This window comes from Arachis hypogaea, chromosome 3 (assembly GCF_003086295.3).
Source record: "Arachis hypogaea cultivar Tifrunner chromosome 3, arahy.Tifrunner.gnm2.J5K5, whole genome shotgun sequence".
Lineage (NCBI taxonomy): Eukaryota > Viridiplantae > Streptophyta > Magnoliopsida > Fabales > Fabaceae > Arachis > Arachis hypogaea.
Window position 1 is genome coordinate 126,045,294 of NC_092038.1, and position 18,368 is coordinate 126,063,661.

An 18,368-nucleotide genomic window follows, 5' to 3' on the forward strand; every position below is an offset into this window, starting at 1 on the left:
TTGAAGATAATAAATATAGATATATTATTTTTAAATTAATTCTTATAATTAAAATAAAAAATTTAAATTTAAATTAATTTATTTACATTTATTATTATAAAAAAAATTATTAATATATTTTTTAAATTAATTTATCTAAAATATAAATTTTTTAAATTTATTTATCACTTCCCTCTTCAAAATGACACGGACTAAACACAATTACAATTCCGTGAAATTACGAACATATCATCCAAAAAAAGGAAACTAATATTTATAATGAAATAACCATAATCTAATTTAAGGGAAAAAAACCATATAACATTTGATATTTCCTTAATTTACTAAAAAATGAATGGGATAAAGTATACTGTAGCGGTCTGGTCCAAGCCACGTACGGATCGACCCGACCCACGGAATACCCGACCCGAGCTGTTGGTCACGTGCAGCTCACCACTCGACCCGGACACGCGTCCCTGACAGCTCTCCACTGCAGCTGTAAGGAAGCTTCGAGGAAGGACCTGTCCTTCCCCCTAGGTATGTCACACTCTCCCATCTAACCATTTTCCCGCCTGCACATTGCTGACTAGAGCGTCGGAGTGTCTTTGCAGGTGGCACCCCCCCTTATTCTCCTTCTGCAACGCGTACTCGGCTACTCGGCAAACCCGACTCCAGCACGACCGTGGTTGAGGCGTTCTCACTCCCTCGCACAATCACCCGACCTGTCCGGAAACCGACAACCGAACACTGGCGCCGTCTGTGGGGAACGCCTAGATGGAAGTCGCGCTGGGTCCCGGAGACCAAGCCCGAGCAGCCGGAGCGGAGGGGGCAGCCTCCGTCGCCTCGCTAAGGGGGCGGCGGAGGTCCCCCCGACAACACACAGAGCAGCACACGAGGACACGACCCTTCGGGGGAACGGGCGGCGACAACGCTATAATAATGCAGGAGCTACGCCACAGGGTCCAGAACCTAGAGCGACAGTTGGCCGACCGGGAGCGGGACGGACGAACCACCGACCCTAGCTACACCCCATCCCCCGAAAGCGAAGAGGAAGACTCTTACCGAAGCCGCCCGCGGCGCGCGTCCGCATCCCGAACGGAAGCGGAAAGCACGCGCGAGGAGTCTCCTATCCCGAGAAGACAAAATGACACGATCATCTACTCTCGGGGCAGGCTAACCCGCCGAGCGGCAAGAGATCGCGAAGACGGGGAAGGGAGATCCGAGAGAACACGACAACCTGTGATAATGGGCGCCACCCCATTCCACCGATCTATCCTCGAAGTCCGGTTGCCGAAACACTTCGACAAACCAACGGACATGAGGAACGACAGAACTCAAGACCCTCTAGAACACCTCACGGCTTTTGAGGCCAGGATGAATCTAGAGGGAGTGGGGGACGAGGTAAGATGCCGTGCCTTCCCGGTAACCCTAGCGGGACCCGCGATCAAGTGGTTTAACGGCCTCCCGCAGGGATCCATCTACAGTTTCTCAGACATCAGCCGCGCATTCCTAGCCCAATTTACAACACGGATAGCGAAGGCAAAGCATCCTATCAACCTGCTAGGGGTAACCCAGAGACAAGGAGAGCCGACCAGGAGATACCTAGATCGGTTCAACGATGAATGCTTGGAAATCGATGGCCTAACCGATTCGGTGGCCAGTCTTTGCTTGACAAACGGCCTCCTCAACGAGAACTTCCGAAAACATCTTACCACAAAACCGGTTTGGACAATGCATGAGATCCAGACGGTAGCCAAAGAGTACATAAACGACGAGGAAGTCAGCCGAGTTGTGGCCGCCAACAAACGGCAGCCCAGCTACAATCAAACCCGACAACAGGGCAACGGGGAAAGGCCAAAGGGACAAACCAGGGAAGAGGCGACAAACAAGGCACCGAGGACATTCCCTCGAGTCGGGAAATTCACCAACTACACTCCACTCACTCTTCCCATCGTGGAAGCTTACCAACAAATAGCCGAGAAAGGAATCCTACCGAAGCCCCGACCACTTAAGGACCGCACTGGAGGGAACAAAAACCTTTATTGTGATTACCACAAAGGCTACGGCCACCTAACGCAGGACTGTTTTGACCTAAAAGATGCACTGGAGCAAGCGATAAGGGAAGGTAAACTAGCAGCGTTCTCCCACTTAATCAGGGAGCCAAGGAGGCGCTACCGCGACCAGGACGAAGAAGGCAAAACCCGTTCGACAAAGCGGCGACAAGAGCCAGATGGCGGAGATCACGGCCTCACTGTGATCAACGTAGCGACGGCCAAAAACGCCGCACCAAGATCCAGATCCGCACACAAGAAAGACGCAAAGATATTGTCGATCTCCTCCTCGTCGATGCGAAACTCTAAGAAGCCTCCGTCCATTTCCTTCGGCCCAGAAGACCAATGGTTTGACGACGCACCGGAAAACCCACCCATGGTCATAACGGCCCGAGTGGGGACCGGTCTCGTCAAACGTATCCTTGTTGACACGGGAGCGGACTCGAACATCATGTTCCGCAACGTATTCGACGCACTGGGATTAAGGGATGCCGATCTGACGACTCACCAACACGGGGTCATCGGATTGGGCGACCATTTCATCAAACCAGACGGAATAATATCCCTGCCGATCTCAGTAGAACAATCCCAGAACAGGAGATCGGCGATGGCCGAGTTCGTGATCCTCCGAGACTCCACCGCCTATAATATCATTCTGGGAAGGAAGACTATCAATGATTTCGAGGCCGTAATCAACACAAAGTTGTTAGTCATGAAGTTCGTTACCGATGACGGATCTATAGGATCCATAAGAGGAGACCTTGAGACGGCGGTCGCTTGTGACAATGCCAGCCTCTCCCTAAGAAAGAAGTCCAAGGAGGCCTCCGGTGTGTTCCTAGCCGACCTAGATGCCAGAGTAGACGACAAACCCAGACCGGAACCAGAAGGGGATCTGGAGAAGTTCAGGATTGGCCAGGAAGAGGAAAGATTCACGTTCGTTAACAAGAACCTCCCGCGCGAGTTGAAGGAGCCCTTGGTCGAAATGATAAGAGCCAATAGGGACTTGTTTGCCTGGACGCCGGCCGACATGCCGGGCATAGACCCAAAAATCATCTCACATCATTTAGCCGTTAAGGCGGAAGCACGTCCAGTAGCCCAACGGAGGAGAAAAATGTCGGCGGAAAGAGCAGAGGAGGTGGCTAAGCAGACGGCCGGCCTCCTTGAAGCAGGCTTTATACGAGAAGTGGACTATTCGACATGGCTCTCGAATGTAGTTTTGGTGAAAAAGCACAACGGCAAGTGGAGAATGTGCGTAGACTACTCTGACCTCAACAAAGCATGTCCCAAGGATTGCTTCCCCCTCCCTAACATAGACGCACTCGTCGATGCTGCTGCGGGATACCGATATCTAAGTTTCATGGACGCCTACTCTGGTTACAACCAGATACCGATGCACCGTCCAGACGAAGACAAGATGGCGTTCATAACGCCAGGAGGAACTTTCTGCTATAAGGTGATGCCATTCGGCCTAAAAAATGCGGGGGCAACATACCAGAGGCTGATGAATAGGATATTCCACGACCTCATAGGGAAGACCGTTGAAGTCTATGTGGATGACATCCTAGCAAAAACAACACGACCTGACGACCTCCTGAACGACCTGGCGAGTGTATTCGCGTCCCTCCGACAACATGGCATGAGATTGAACCCCCTCAAGTGTGCTTTCGCCATGGAAGCTGGAAAGTTCCTCGGATTCATGATAACCCAAAGAGGGGTAAAAGCTAACCCGGAGAAGTGCCAGGCGATACTCCAAATGAAGAGCCCAGGTAGCGTTAAGGACGTTCAAAGGTTGGCAGGACGGCTGGCCTCGTTATCACGTTTTCTCGGAGCGTCGACAACAAAGGCCCTACCGTTCTTCAACCTCATGAAGAGAGGAATGGCATTCGAATGGACGCCCGAATGCGAGCAAGCCTTTCAACATTTTAAGGAAATCCTGGCGGCACCCCCTGTCCTCGGGAAGCCAAAAGACGGGGAGACATTATACCTGTACCTCGCCATAACAGGAGAAGCCTTGGCCGCGATTTTGGTACGAGAAGAAGGAAGGGTACAACAGCCAGTCTATTTTGTCAGCAGGGCCCTACAAGGGGCAGAGTTGAGATATAACAAATTGGAAAAATTAGCCCTGGCACTCCTGACCTCTTCGCGGAGGTTAAAGCAGTACTTCCAAAGTCACCAGATTGTCGTGAGAACGGACCAGGGGATCCGGCAAGTGCTCCAAAAACCCGACTTGGCGGGAAGAATGATGACCTGGTCCATTGAACTTTCTCAATACGACATACGATACGAACCCCGGCAAGCCATCAAAGCGCAGGCGATGGCAGATTTTCTAGTGGAAGTAGCGGGGGATCCGGCCGAAGACACGAACACACGGTGGAAGCTCCATGTAGACGGAGCCTCCAATCAAACGTTCGAGGGCGCCGGGATCATCCTGGAAAGCCCGGCTGGAGTCGTATACGAACAGTCAATTAAGTTCGAATTCTCCGTTTCAAATAACCAAGCGGAGTATGAAGCCCTTATAGGAGGCTTAACCTTAGCAGCGGAAGTCGGAGCAGCAAGGTTGGAGATATGCAGCGATTCACAAATCGTTACCTCCCAAGTGAACGGGAGCTATCAAGCTAGGGACTCACTGCTACAGAAATACTTGGAAAAAGTCAAGGACTTAAGCCGAAAGTTCGAAGAAGTCACGATCCAACACGTCCCGAGAGAAAGGAACACACGGGCAGACCTCTTGTCAAAGCTAGCTAGCACCAAGCCGGGAGAGGGCAACCGGTCTCTAATCCAAGGAAAGGCGAAAGAGCCGGCAGTCGCACTACACCTCTCGAAGCTAGGCCCCTCCTGGTCGGATCCCATTATCGACCTCTTAGAAAACGGCAAGCTCCCCGACAACGAAAAAGATGCCAAAAAGCTAAGAAGGGAGGCCGCCAGATATGCCATCATCCAAGGACAGCTTTTCAGGAAGGGATTTAATCATCCCCTGCTGAAGTGTTTGCATCCCGACCAAACGGATTACGTCCTCAGGGAAGTCCATGAAGGATGCTGCGGCCACCATATAGGAGGCAAAGCCCTAGCAAGGAAGTTAATCCGAGCTGGATATTACTGGCCATCGATGATGGCTGACTCCAAGGAATTCGTTAAGAAGTGTGTCAAGTGCCAAGAAAATGCCAACTTCCATCGTGCACCAGCCTCTGAGCTCAGCTTGCTAACGACCTCTCGACCGTTCTCGCAATAGGGTGTCGACCTCTTAGGACCTTTTCCCGTCGGCCCGGGGCAAGTCAAGTACCTCATAGTCGCTATCGACTACTACACAAAATGGATAGAGGCCGAACCACTGGCCAGCATATCCTCGACCAATTGCAGGAAAGTCATGTGGAGACAAGTCATAACACGATTCGGTATCCCGGAAGTCGTCATTTCGGACAACGGGACACAATTTACCGACAAAAAGTTCACAGAATTCCTCACCGGCCTGGGCATAAAGCAGAGATTCTCCTCGGTGGAACACCCACAGACAAACGGGCAGGTCGAGTCCGCAAATAAGATCATCCTGCTGGGGCTCAAGAAGCGGTTGGATAACAAGAAAGGCGCTTGGGCCGACGAACTAGCCTCTGTCCTCTGGTCCTACCGAACAACCGAGCAATCCTCCACTAAAGAGACACCCTTTCGACTAACCTATGGGTCAGACGCAGTGATACCCGTAGAGATCGGGGAGCCGAGCCCACGATTAATCCTGAAGGGAGTAGAGGAAACTGTTGAGAAAGACCTGATAGAAGAAACCAGGGAAATGGCCCATCTGGCTGAAGCGGCGCTAAAACAAAGAATGGCCTTACGCTACAATGCTAAAGCACTTAAAAGAAAGTTCGAAGAAAATGACCTCGTCCTAAGGCGTAACGATATCGGCACATCCACCCTAGGAGAAGGCAAACTAGCAGCAAACTGGGAAGGACCATACCGGATCAAAGAGGTAATCGGGAGAGGAGCTTACAAACTAGAAAGACTCAACGGCAAGGAAGTCCCGAGGACATGGAATGCAGATAACTTGAGGAGGTTTTATTCCTAAACCATTTATTTTGTAATAGCACTTCAATGTCTTTGTTACAATGACTGAACCTGCCCAATTACCACATGCTATATTTGCCTATGTTATCTTATTGTTTCTAACTTTTTGAGCGACCACTATGAAAACTAAGGACATGCGGCCTCGGGACTGATCACCCCGGGAGCCCCCCAGACCAAAAACACGATAAACGACCATAAAAAGAACGCACGCCATAAACGGCCAACGCGAGTAAACGGAAACGCGAAGTAAATCAACAACGAGTGAAACAAGAAGTTAAACATACGGGCAAACGATCCCATAAACCCATTAACGGGCACCAAAGTCGCAATACAAAGATTCAACAAAAAGTTCAAATAGTACAAACATTACTTCTTCGGCATATCAACAACTTTACCATCCTTGATGGTCTTGAAAACTCCGATTGCCGACACGTCGAAGTCCGGAGAAACGATCTTCACCTGAGCTTTGAGGGCATCTTCAGTCATGAAAATCGCATTCTTGCCCTGCTCCTTGACCTCCTTGTGTTTCCGTTTGAACAACTCGGCCTCCTCCCGAGCAGCCTTGGCAGCCGCCTCCGCTTCGTCCCGCTCTTTCTCCAGAGCGGACACCCGACCTTGCGCAGCGCTCAGCTGGCTCTTCAAGGTCAGCTCCTGCTCCGTCAAACGGGACACGGAGGCGTCGGCAGTTTTCAATTTCTCCTCGGCTAAAGCAGTCTTTTTCTGGGCGGCGTCAAGCTTGTTCCCCGCTTCAACCAACTGATCCTGAAGCGTTTTTACTTGGGTTTTGTACTTGTTATTGGCATCAACCGCAGATTCAAGCTTCCGACGAAGCGAGGCCATACCGAAAAGCTCAAACTCAGCCTTTCGGGCTATGGCCGCGCCACGAAGAAGGGTACGGTACATCCACCGAGCCTGTCCCGAGAGGTCGGTGCCATGGAAATGATCCTCCGTGCCCGGAAGCAGCTGGGCATCTATGAATGTCCCAGCATCAAAATTCCTTTCCATGACAGTCAAAACCCCCTCGGGACTAGACTGCGACCTCTGTCTCTTGGGGGTGGGGATGACGGACAACTCTTCCTTCTCCTCCCGGCGAGAAGAGGACGAGTGCCCGGGAATAGGAACCTCGGGAGGAATCGGGGTTGCGGAAGTCGGAGTGGCAGCTTTAGCAGACGCGTCGACTTCAGGAGGAGGCACTTCTGGAGGAACCGTCGCCTGTGGTCCTCCGGCCTCCTCACCCTCGTCGTCTTGAAGAAAGGTTTGGTACAAGTTATCCATGCCGGTCACTTCGGCAGAAAGCCCCACTACAGAACAAATTGAAAAAATGAACAAGTTAATGGAAGCAGCAATGGAAAATTTAAACAAGCGACTACACGACAAGAGAAACTCACGGATATAATCTCGGGCGGCCTCCCGGTTACCCATAAGGAGATGGGGATTCACATTATTCCTCCCAAGAACCGCCCACAAAATGTCGGCTATCCGCCGATCCACGGTCGACATCCCTTTATAAGTAACCTTGATAAAAGGATTAGACCCCGCCCCGAAACTCCAATACGTCGGGATGAAGCGCTCCTTTTCCAAAGATAACCAAAAAGGGTGACGACCCTTAACCGGGCGGACCTTAAAATACTTGTCCTTGAACCTATGGTAGGAGTCCTCAAACAAGCCAAAGATTCTCCGGCCCTGGGCAGACCGGAAGGACATGAACCCTTTCTTGTGTTTCCCCTCCTTTGAAGGGTTAGTTAGATTAAAGAAAAAGAGGAAGACGTCGACAGAGATCGGTAGCTCTAAGTACTCGCACACCATCTCGAAGCAGCGAATGGATGCCCAGCTGTTCGGATGCAATTGAGACGGTGCCACGGAAATTCGGTTTAGGAGGCTCATCTGAAAGGGGGAAAAGGGGATGCGGACCTCGACCTGAGTGAACATGGCCTTGTAAAACCAGATCCAATCGGCAACCCGGGGGGCTTTGAAATTAATCTCATAAAGCCGCTCGTGAGGGGCGGGGACATAAACATCATAGTTCGCCTCCTCGTCGGTACCCCCACAGAGATATTCGGCCTGGCGAAATTCCGTGAGCTCCTCCTCACCCATCTGATTGGGAGAGTTCCTGAGGTCGGAAACCACCCACGCATACGGGTCGTAACCCGCGGCGGAGCTAGAAGCTCGGCTAACGACACGAGGCATACCTACAGTGGGGGCACCGCGCGGTTAGTCCGTGAGGTCGGAATCCGGGAAAAACCCAAAGAAACCCCACGTGCCGTGACCACAAGGGGGACCAAACAAACCAAGACCAGAACAAAAACATAAACCCCCCATGACACACCACAGTCAACAAAAAGAAAAAGAAAGTGCATCCATGAAAATGCGCCCATGAACAACAAGAAAGGAGCAAGCACAGGAAAAATGATCATAACAGACATGCAAACAACCGCTAAAATGAAAGGAAAGAAGTAGTTACCTGGATGAATTGAGAAAATTCAAATAAGGATGAAGCACACTGGAGCAATAAAAAGAACTTCTAAATGATGAGAGCGTAGGACGAAGGAACAAGCAATATGATCAGGAAGGCAAGCAGAAGAAGAATAAAACGTAAAACTGTTTAAAACCGCTTCAGTGGAAGCGCGAAAGGCCTGGGGGCAGAACAGTCTTTGCACACGTGGGTTTTTTCCACCCTTAATGAGCATTTAATGCCCCTCGCGAAAAATGAGGCGACAAAAGAACGCCCCGAATTGCGAACGGGCACGCATGCGAGCGGCGCGTCCCTCATACGAACGATCGACCTCGCGACAACAGAGAACTCGCCTCCAACGACCCATACGGTCGGTTAACGGCGCGTGGGGGCACTGTAGCGGCCTGGCCCAAGCCACGTACGGATCGACCCGACCCACGGAATACCCGACCCGAGCTGTTGGTCACGTGCAGCTCACCACTCGACCCGGACACGCGTCCCTGACAGCTCTCCACTGCAGCTGTAAGGAAGCTTCGAGGAAGGTGGGCCTGCCCTTGTAGGGCCCACCTCTGACACAGTATAAATGGGGAAGGACCTGCCCTTCCCCCTAGGTATGTCACACTCTCCCATCTAACCATTTTCCCGCCTGCACATTGCTGACTAGAGCGTCGGAGTGTCTTTGCAGGTGGCACCCCCCTTATTCTCCTTCTGCAACGCATACTCGGCTACTCGGCAAACCCGACTCCAGCACGACCGTGGTTGAGGCGTTCTCACTCCCTCGCACAATCACCCGACCTGTCCGAAAACCGACAACCGAACATATACCAACAAGAGTGAAGAGTCAGAATGCGAAACTCATAAAATAATAAAATATAGTTGTGAGGAAGAAAGAGTACCAAGATGAAATCTTCACTAATTCACAAATTCAATTCTTGTTACGTTACAACTAAATATGACCATTTGAAATGTTGAAAATGAAGCAAGGAAGTATGAGTCCTAAAACAAGAATGGGAATTACTATTACTATTCTCATCTTCACCCAAATCTTGCTCTGCATTCATGCTACTGAAACAGATATATTCTGTTTAAAATCCATCAAGGATTCCTTGGAAGATCCATATAATTTCTTAGCTAGCTGGGACTTCAACAACAAAACCGAAGGTGTCATTTGTAATTTTGTGGGTGTTTTCTGCTGGAATCCCAATGAAAACAGAGTGCTAGGAATCGACCTGTCAAACATGAGGCTGAAGGGCCAGTTTCCGCGGGGACTTCATAATTGCACTTCATTAACTGCCTTAGACCTTTCATCAAACAGCTTATGGGCACCTCTCCCCTCTGATATTCATACATTACTCCCCTTCGCTGTCTCCATTGATCTCTCCAACAACCACTTCAGCGGACAGATTCCACCGTCTCTCGCTAGCTGCACTTACCTGAATGTTCTCAAGCTTGATGGCAACATGCTCAGTGGTGGAATCCCGGGTCAACTTGCGGCGCTTCCCAGGATCCGAACACTGTCTTTTGACAACAATAAGTTGTCAGGGGAAGTGCCTAACTTGGCATATGGTTCGGTAAGTGTTAGCTATGCTAAGAATAGGGGGCTTTGTGGAGGGCCCTTGGAACCATGCTCCTTCGACGGAGGAGGAGGGCTTATTATCATGGACCAATCCTTCAAGGATGGCCTTTTTGTTGGTTTTGCATCATCCTTTAGTTTTCTTCTTGCGTGCATCTTTTTCCTTTCAAATAGTTACTGGGCAAAATTATTGAAGTGGATCAACCACAATAAAGGTGTAGAACTAGTCAAATATGTGTGTTCCATCGTCACAGAGAGAAAGCTCGGACTAGAAGCTGATCAGATGCCTCAATTGCAGGAGAAAGGAAGCCAAAAGGTATTCCTTCTCTTCCATTTCTTTTCCTCAACGCTTTATTTACTCTGTCTGTAATCTGTATATTTTATATTGTAGTCTTCTTTCCTTTTTTTTTTTTTTATCTTTTCAACTTTGTATGGAAATTGGACAATCTTAATTATTTACAATAATTAAACAAGAAAGCTATGTAATTCTACTTATGTTCTTTATCTCAATGAAATTAGCCACTTATACATTTATCATGTTAGTTTCCTACATGAGTGCAGTCATGTTAATGTTGCAAGTGTGAGGAGCGTATGAAATTAGTTCTATATTGAAAAAAGTAAAGAAGAGTGAGAAGTTTATAAGATGAGAGACCTATTAGATATTTTAAGGTTTTGAGTTGGATGTGGTGTCTTATCTGTTCTCTTTTAAAAGAGTATTCAAGAAGAATAGGGGGAGTTTATGTACTTAATGTGTTGGTTCACACTTGAGGTGGAGATTGTTAACGTAATAATATTGCTTTTTCCATTTTGCCTTTTGGTCTTAATTTACTTTTATATTGATTCTATCACACCCATTATTGATGCTGCTTGACTGACCCAAACATTAAGATTAGTAATAAACTGAATCAACTCAAACCAAATGACTTGAGGTCTATCGGTTGAATTTAGAGATATACTAGACTACTATATTTCATTACATTTCATGAATGCAAACATTAAGTGAATTTCTATAGCTTTATGATATAGATAATTTCATTGATAGTTGTGAGTTGAATTCACAGATAGCTCTACTACTGGAAAGATTAACATCCACTATGAAGTTTGAAGAACTAAATGATGCAACAGACGGATTTTCTATAAACAATGCAATTGGGTTTGGAAAGATGGGAATAATGTACAAGGGAAAATTGGCTAACGGTTGGCACCTAGCCATTAAGAAACTAACTGATTCTCAACAATTTGGGAGACAAGTTCTTATAGAAATAAGGATTCTAGGTAAGCTCCGACACAGAAACATAGTTCCCCTGCTTGGGTTCTGCATAGAAAACGATGAAAGGATTCTGGTGTACCCGTATTTCTCAAATGGAAGACTCTCGAAATGGTTGCACCCTTTGGAAACTGAGGCTATGATATTGACATGGCCACAGAGGATTAACATTGCACTAGGTGTGGCTAGAGCCTTATCTTGGCTCCATCATTTATGCAATCTGCATGTGGTGCACTTGAATATTTGTTCACGGAGTATCTTGCTAGATAAGAATTTTGAACCCAAGTTATCCAATTTTGGAGATGCCAAGTTTTTGAACCCCAACAACCATGAGAGTCTAGGCATGTCGTTTTATATCAAGGATGGGAAGAAGGATGTTTATGATTTTGGTAATGTAATTTTTGAGTTGGTCACGGGAAAATTATATGAGGAATTGGTGGAGAGTTCATGTAACAATGCTAATCTATCTCCTAATCCTTCAAGTTTTTATAGTGCAATTGATAAGTTTATTATTGGTGAAGGGTTTGAAAGTGAAGCGTTTATGCTCATGAAGATTGCTTGCGAGTGTGTTCAGCCTTTTCCAGAACAAAGACCAACAATGGTTCAAGTCTACAACAAAATGAGCAGTCTATGGGAAGAGAGACATGAACTTTGCGGTGATTCTAACACTTGCACGCACGCGATCAGAGAGTTTTTCTGCTACTGACCGTGATGAATTTGTTGAATTATAACCATAGTTTTAATATATAATATAATATTTTATTTTCTTTTGGCCCCCATTTGCTGTAAAACTTGTTCTTGGATCTTGCAATACTCCACCGGTGAACTCAGAAGGCATGGCACCATCACATTCAGGATCTATCTCTTTAGTGTTCCCTCCACTTTGTCAACTCTGCGCAATTTGTATGTTTAAAATTTAAATCTCACTATTAATTGGCTTAGGATATTTTTTATTTATATGAATATTTAAATAATTATTTACCATAACTTTAATATAATTTTTAATCCACAATAATAAAATAATAATTCAGAAAAAAATTACATCAATAATACATATTTCTACTTTTTACTTTCTTATAATAAAGTAGAGAGGATTGGATCAACACAAGCATGTACCAAATAGTTATTACTAGTCTACTACACACACACATTAATACCCCTTAACTTGTCATCTCTATAATAAACATTACTTTCACTGTTTACCATCTAGGTATAATAAATACCAAATTCTCTAGCTATATAACGCTTGTATATGTGTCTATGTTTGTAATGAGGGGTGATATGCGCAGTACAATAATATGATTTATTTTCATTTTCATTAGTTGAAATTAATTAATTTCAAATTATGGAACACTTGGTAGTTGGTACATTGACATATATGTTTATTAATTTATCAAAAACGACGAATAAAATCAAGTGAAAAACCAATTTAAAGTGAAGTGCAACTATTTTTACTCATATGCATTATTTGTTTATTTTTTTAGAAAAATTATAGGGTTCTACTATTATAACATTTCTTATCAACTAACTAATAAAAAAGGAGAGAGATATCTCTATACACATCTCTACGGTTCTACTATATTTATACATACATATTACGCTGTAGTTGTCTACATAATTGTTTGATTTGAGTTGTTTACAAAACATTATTGAAATCTATAGCATTTGATAAATTTCTTAACCCTGCTAATAGAAGATTAATTAAACTACTAACGCTATAGAATGAAACGGGTATAGCCAGAGCGCAAAAATGTAACCGTATATATAGAGCTAAATATATTCTATCCTTCCTGTATATTGCATTTAAAAATATCTCTTCTACTAGTTAATAGAGCTCAATATTTTGCACCATTTTCTGTACTTAATTAATATTAATATTAATATCAATTATATATCAAACAATGTGAAACTTGGGACATTAAAAATTTGACTGTCATAAATATATCAATTTCGCGTGTGGACTTATTCCTCTGTTAGGCTATTTGCTGTAGCTATCAATTTATTGGAAAAAAAGAGGCTCATTCAAAAGTAAAGAAAGCCTTTTAAAATGGTTGTGATTTGTGAACATAGTTTTTAAAATTAATCTGTGTTTTTGAATGATAAAAAAATTAATATAAATTTATTATTAATAAGTATTTATATTTACTAAAATTATTTAAAATGTTAAAAGTATCTATTAAACATAATTTTTGTAATTTTTATTATTTGAGAAATAGAACTTATTCAGATAAATCTTTATAAAAAGATTTTTTTTCAAATGATTTTTTTTAAAGATATTTTTTTATAGCGCCTATATTTCACTCATATAATTCAAACATAAAAAGGTGGGTCTCACCTTACTCTATCTCTATTTTAGGCAAATCAAGCACAACTTCTATAGACACTAAATTTTTTTTTAAATAAAATAATTTTATATTTAGATATCTCATATAAAAATATTATTTTATTTAACAATTATATTTAGATACAATAATATAAAAATATTTTATTTATTTATTTATTATGTTAAACATATTTTTCTTTCAAGTAAAAAATTTTTAAAAAAATATAAATTATAATTTAAAAAAAAGATCTTTTTAAGTCTTTTTACTTTTAGTACTAAAATTTTGTAAAATACATTAAAAAAATAAAAAAAGAATTTTTATTGAAATTTTTTTTCTAACAATTTAATAATACCGAAACAAACTTATAATACAAAATTTATATTTATTTATTAATATTAATCAAACTTTAAACTAACACTTTATTTTTATATTATTAGAATTTACAATTTAAATATTAAGATATAAAATTTAATAGATAAATAATAATAAATTTTGTTGATTGTATAGTAGCATTATTTTTTATATTGAATAAAGTATATATTTTATCTTCGAAATTTGACAAAAATTTTAAAAATATTCATAAATTTTATTTTGTTTTAATTTTGTTCGAAAAATTTTTGATTTGCATAAAATATATTCTTAATAACTAAAATTTAGGAATATTTTTAAAATTTTTGTGTAAGTTAAGTGGGCTGCTGATGAGACAGGTGGAGCTAGAAAGAAGGATTATTGGAAGATACAATGAGAGAAACATAGCTCCCTACTTCCCTTGCTAGGATGGAATATCATGTGTATCTTGGTCAAGACTCAAGAGTCAACCAGATAGAAGTCTTTAATATTTGTATTTTTCTTTTTGGCTCCAAGTCCAAGCAATGAGGTAGGAAACTTCATGTGAGTTCCCTTGTGAACAACATTCTCATCAATTAATCCTACATTCCATTATATGGAGAGAGTCACAAAGATATCAATACAAAGAATGGGTATTATTCTCCTGTTGTGTTTCTTGCTCAGCACCGTTTTCACACCAGGCCATGGTACTGAAACAGATATATTCTGTTTGAAATCCGTGAAAGAATCGTTGGAAGATCCATATAACTACTTACAATCCTGGGACTTCAGCAACAACACCGAAGGTTTCATATGTAAACTTAGTGGCGTTGAGTGCTGGCATCCCGATGAAAACAGAGTGCTTAATCTGAAACTATCGAACATGGGTCTCAAGGGGGAGTTCCCGCGGGGCATTCGGAATTGTTCATCTTTGACTGGCTTGGACCTTTCTATAAACCGCTTATCGGGACCCATCCCTTCTGATATATCAACAATCCTCACTTATGCTACCACCCTTGATCTCTCAAGTAACATGTTCGGCGGAGAGATTCCACCATCTTTGGCTAACTGCACTTACCTGAATACTCTCAAGCTTGATCACAACAAGCTCAGTGGTGGAATCCCACCAGAATTTGCGAGTCTCGGAAGGCTTAAGACACTGTCTTTGACCAATAATGAGTTGTCAGGACCAGTACCTAACTTCCCAAGTGGTCGAAGTGTTAGCTATGGTAATAATAGAGGGCTTTGTGGAGGGCCTTCTTTGTTACCGTGCTCCTCTCACAAGCACCTCCACCTGCACCTGCACCTAACATTTAAGGTTGCCCTCCTTCTTGCTTTTGTTTTATTCTTCATCGTTTGTGTTGTTGTGCGCACCATGTGCTTCCGTGCTTCTTCTAGGACTAGGAAACACATGAAGCCCGCCAAATTAGATACATTGAAATATGTTTGTTCCCTCGTAAGGTGGAAGATGCGACCGCTTGTTTATCACATACGCCAACTGCTACCTCTGCACTTGCAACACAATGGAACCCAACAGGTACTCCCTCAACCACCCCCTTTGTCTCATCCTGCCATGTTTTTAGAAGGAAAGAAATATAAGAATATGGAATGTATATGTAATGGGTTGCCATAATAAATGTGTTCGGTTCTGCCTTGTCCTGTTTTATAGTATCCAAAGAAATGAATGGAACTTAGTCTTCGTCACTTTTCATACAAAAATCATGACTGTTTTGAGTTGAATCTACAGATAGCGCTACTAGTGGAAAGATTGACATCCACTATGAACTTAGAAGAACTCAATGATGCTACCGAAAGCTTTTCTATTGACAACGCCATAGGGGTGGGCAAAATGGGAATAATGTATGAGGGAGTTCTAGCTAATGGTTGGCACCTTGCCGTTAAGAGGCTATCCGATTCTCAACTGTTTGAGAGACAAGTTCTTTTAGAGATAAGGATTCTTGGGAAGCTTCAACACAGAAACATAGTTCCTCTGCTTGGATTCTGTGTGGATAATAAGGAAAGGATTCTGGTGTACCAATATACATCAAATGGAAGACTTTCCAAATGGTTGCATCCTCTGGAATCTGAGGCTGTGATATTGACATGGTCACAGAGGATCAAGATTGCACTTGGTATGGCTAGAGCCTTATCTTGGCTTCATCACACTTGCAATTGGCATGTTGTCCATCTTAATGTATCTTCTGAGTGTGTCTTGCTTGATGAGAGTTTTGAACCAAAACTATCAAATTTTGGAGAGGCTAAGTTTATGAACCCCAACAAACATGATGATCTAGGCATGACATTTTATGTAGAGGATGGCAAGAAGGATGTTTTTGATCTTGGTAGTGTGCTTCTTGAACTGGTCACCGGAAAAACATTGAAGGAATTGGTGTGTTTATCTAACAATGCTGACTTATCTGGTGACCCTTCAACTATTTATGATGCAATTGACAAGTCTCTTATTGGGAAAGGATTTGAAAATGAAGTGTTTACTCTTGTCAAAGTTGCTTGTGAGTGTATTCAGCCTTTTCCAGATGACAGGCCAACAATGCTTCAAGTTTACAACAGCATGACCAATGTATGGGAAGAGAATCATGAGTTTATTGATCATTCTAACATGCTTGCTAGGGAATTAGAAATTGTTTCTGCTACTACGAATAGTGGTGAAATTGTTGAGTTATAAGAAATTAGTATGTATAAGGTTAATTATGAATGCATATATATATATATATATATATATATATATTTAATAAACTTTGCTGGATGTGAATGAAAATGAAGTTACACATATGATGATGTATCCTATTGTAGTGATCAACATATTGTGAATTCTAATTTTGAACTATGCAAGAATTCCATGCACACAATCAAATGGGTTTTCTGATTTTCCTGATGATTATAATCTCTTCTACGAATGGATTCGATGAACAAACTCTTGTCTTGTCTCCTGATTACTACAGCAACCCTTTCGTTGGTGGACAGTGCTTATGTCATGCGAAGTTGATAGTTAAAAGTGTTTAAATGATTTGACATTTTCAATTATCAATATATAAAAACAAATTCAGTCGAGTTTTTACTCAATTATATATATATATATATATATATATATATATATATAATTATATAAGCTGATCAGTTATTAGTTAAGACCTAGCAGGGGAGAATTTATATAATTATATTAATTATTTGGCTTCATTAAATTAAGATCACTTAATAATCAGTAGATATCTAGAGTGCATATATATATATATAGGAAAGTTTTTAAATGGTCCAGAGCACTTTTTTTGAACTCTCATGGTCCATGTAAAGTGTCCATTGGATTTAATAATTAATTAAACAAAGGGTTGTGATTTTTTATTTAACATGTGTTATAATGGAAAGCATTGTGAAGTGTGTATCAAATTTTGCGTTCCACGAGGTATGATTTATGGAAATTACATCCTGCTGCCTCTTGACACAAGCTTCTCTTGTTGGTGGCGTGGCTTGATGGCTTAGTCATTGGATTTTTGGATGGCTTACCTTATGTTTTCGATTTTTTTTTTGTCATGACCTTTTGTTTTGGTTTGGCTGATTTTTTTATTGAATAGTTAATAGACCTTTTTGTACATGATTTTTCTTATATTAATTTAAGGATAATGAATAATTTTTAAGTGCATCATTTTTGTATAATTTTTGGCTAGCATTATTTTATGAGATTACAAACTCTGAAACCATAATTGTTAAATTTACAGTCTTTTTTTATTTTTTTTAGTTTATTATTTAGGCTGAGAAATCCGACCCACAGATAACAAATGGAACTAAGTCTTATACATCTATTTAGTATTAATATAGTATAGTAAAAAAAAGTGCCACACTCTCTTTTCTTTATAAAGTAGTATTTTTGGTTTTTTATATTTGGAACAAATTTTAATTTAGTCTTTAACATTTTAAATACTATTTTCATTCCAAAAAATTTTAAACAAATTTAATATAGTCTTACTATTAAATTTAATACTAATAGTTAATAAAATGACTGATATAGACGTTAATAATATTACTAATTAAGTCATATCTTCTTCTATATATTAAAAAAATATATATAGTCAAAATCTTTTTATAACATTTTTCTCATTTTTTTGGTACAAAATTTAAATCTTAATAATCAATTATGAACGCTTCAAAATTAAAAGAAAAATTTTTTATATTAGTGACAGTTGGTGGATCGATATTACTTATATACTGAAATCGAATGTTATTGGCTATTCAATATGCGAATTGCTTGTGTCAAATTTAATGGTAGGACAACATTAAACCTGCTTAAATATTTTTTGGGATTGAAATAGGAGATTTAAATTTTTTT

General features: G+C 41.9%; 3 protein-coding genes across 3 annotated transcripts; all 3 read left to right on the forward strand.

Annotated features, from left to right (window-relative positions):
* Positions 1-753: 753 nt before the first annotated feature.
* On the forward strand, positions 754-5,259 carry LOC140183587 (uncharacterized). Its single transcript, XM_072232045.1, has 2 exons — positions 754-3,240; positions 3,415-5,259. Exons 1-2 carry the CDS (start codon positions 754-756, stop codon positions 5,257-5,259), a joined length of 4,332 nt encoding a protein of 1,443 aa, XP_072088146.1.
* Positions 5,260-9,151: 3,892 nt separating this feature from the next.
* On the forward strand, positions 9,152-12,257 carry LOC112791350 (probably inactive leucine-rich repeat receptor-like protein kinase At5g48380). Its single transcript, XM_025834148.3, has 2 exons — positions 9,152-10,427; positions 11,173-12,257. Exons 1-2 carry the CDS (start codon positions 9,504-9,506, stop codon positions 12,082-12,084), a joined length of 1,836 nt encoding a protein of 611 aa, XP_025689933.1. The 5' UTR covers positions 9,152-9,503; the 3' UTR covers positions 12,085-12,257.
* Positions 12,258-14,528: 2,271 nt separating this feature from the next.
* On the forward strand, positions 14,529-16,760 carry LOC112791351 (probably inactive leucine-rich repeat receptor-like protein kinase At5g48380). The gene is made up of 2 exons (XM_025834149.3): positions 14,529-15,566; positions 15,777-16,760. Exons 1-2 carry the CDS (start codon positions 14,646-14,648, stop codon positions 16,710-16,712), a joined length of 1,857 nt encoding a protein of 618 aa, XP_025689934.3. The 5' UTR covers positions 14,529-14,645; the 3' UTR covers positions 16,713-16,760.
* The last annotated feature ends 1,608 nt before the right edge of the window (positions 16,761-18,368 follow it).

Coding starts and splice junctions, on each gene's coding strand:
- LOC140183587 (XM_072232045.1), top strand. CDS start 754: ATGGAAGTCGCGCTGGGTCCCGGAGACCAAGCCCGAGCAGCCGGAGCG. Junction 3,241..3,414: donor ATTCGACATGGCTCTCGAAT/GTAGTTTTGGTG, acceptor GGTTACAACCAG/ATACCGATGCACCGTCCAGA.
- LOC112791350 (XM_025834148.3), top strand. CDS start 9,504: ATGTTGAAAATGAAGCAAGGAAGTATGAGTCCTAAAACAAGAATGGGA. Junction 10,428..11,172: donor AGGAGAAAGGAAGCCAAAAG/GTATTCCTTCTC, acceptor TTGAATTCACAG/ATAGCTCTACTACTGGAAAG.
- LOC112791351 (XM_025834149.3), top strand. CDS start 14,646: ATGGAGAGAGTCACAAAGATATCAATACAAAGAATGGGTATTATTCTC. Junction 15,567..15,776: donor AACACAATGGAACCCAACAG/GTACTCCCTCAA, acceptor TTGAATCTACAG/ATAGCGCTACTAGTGGAAAG.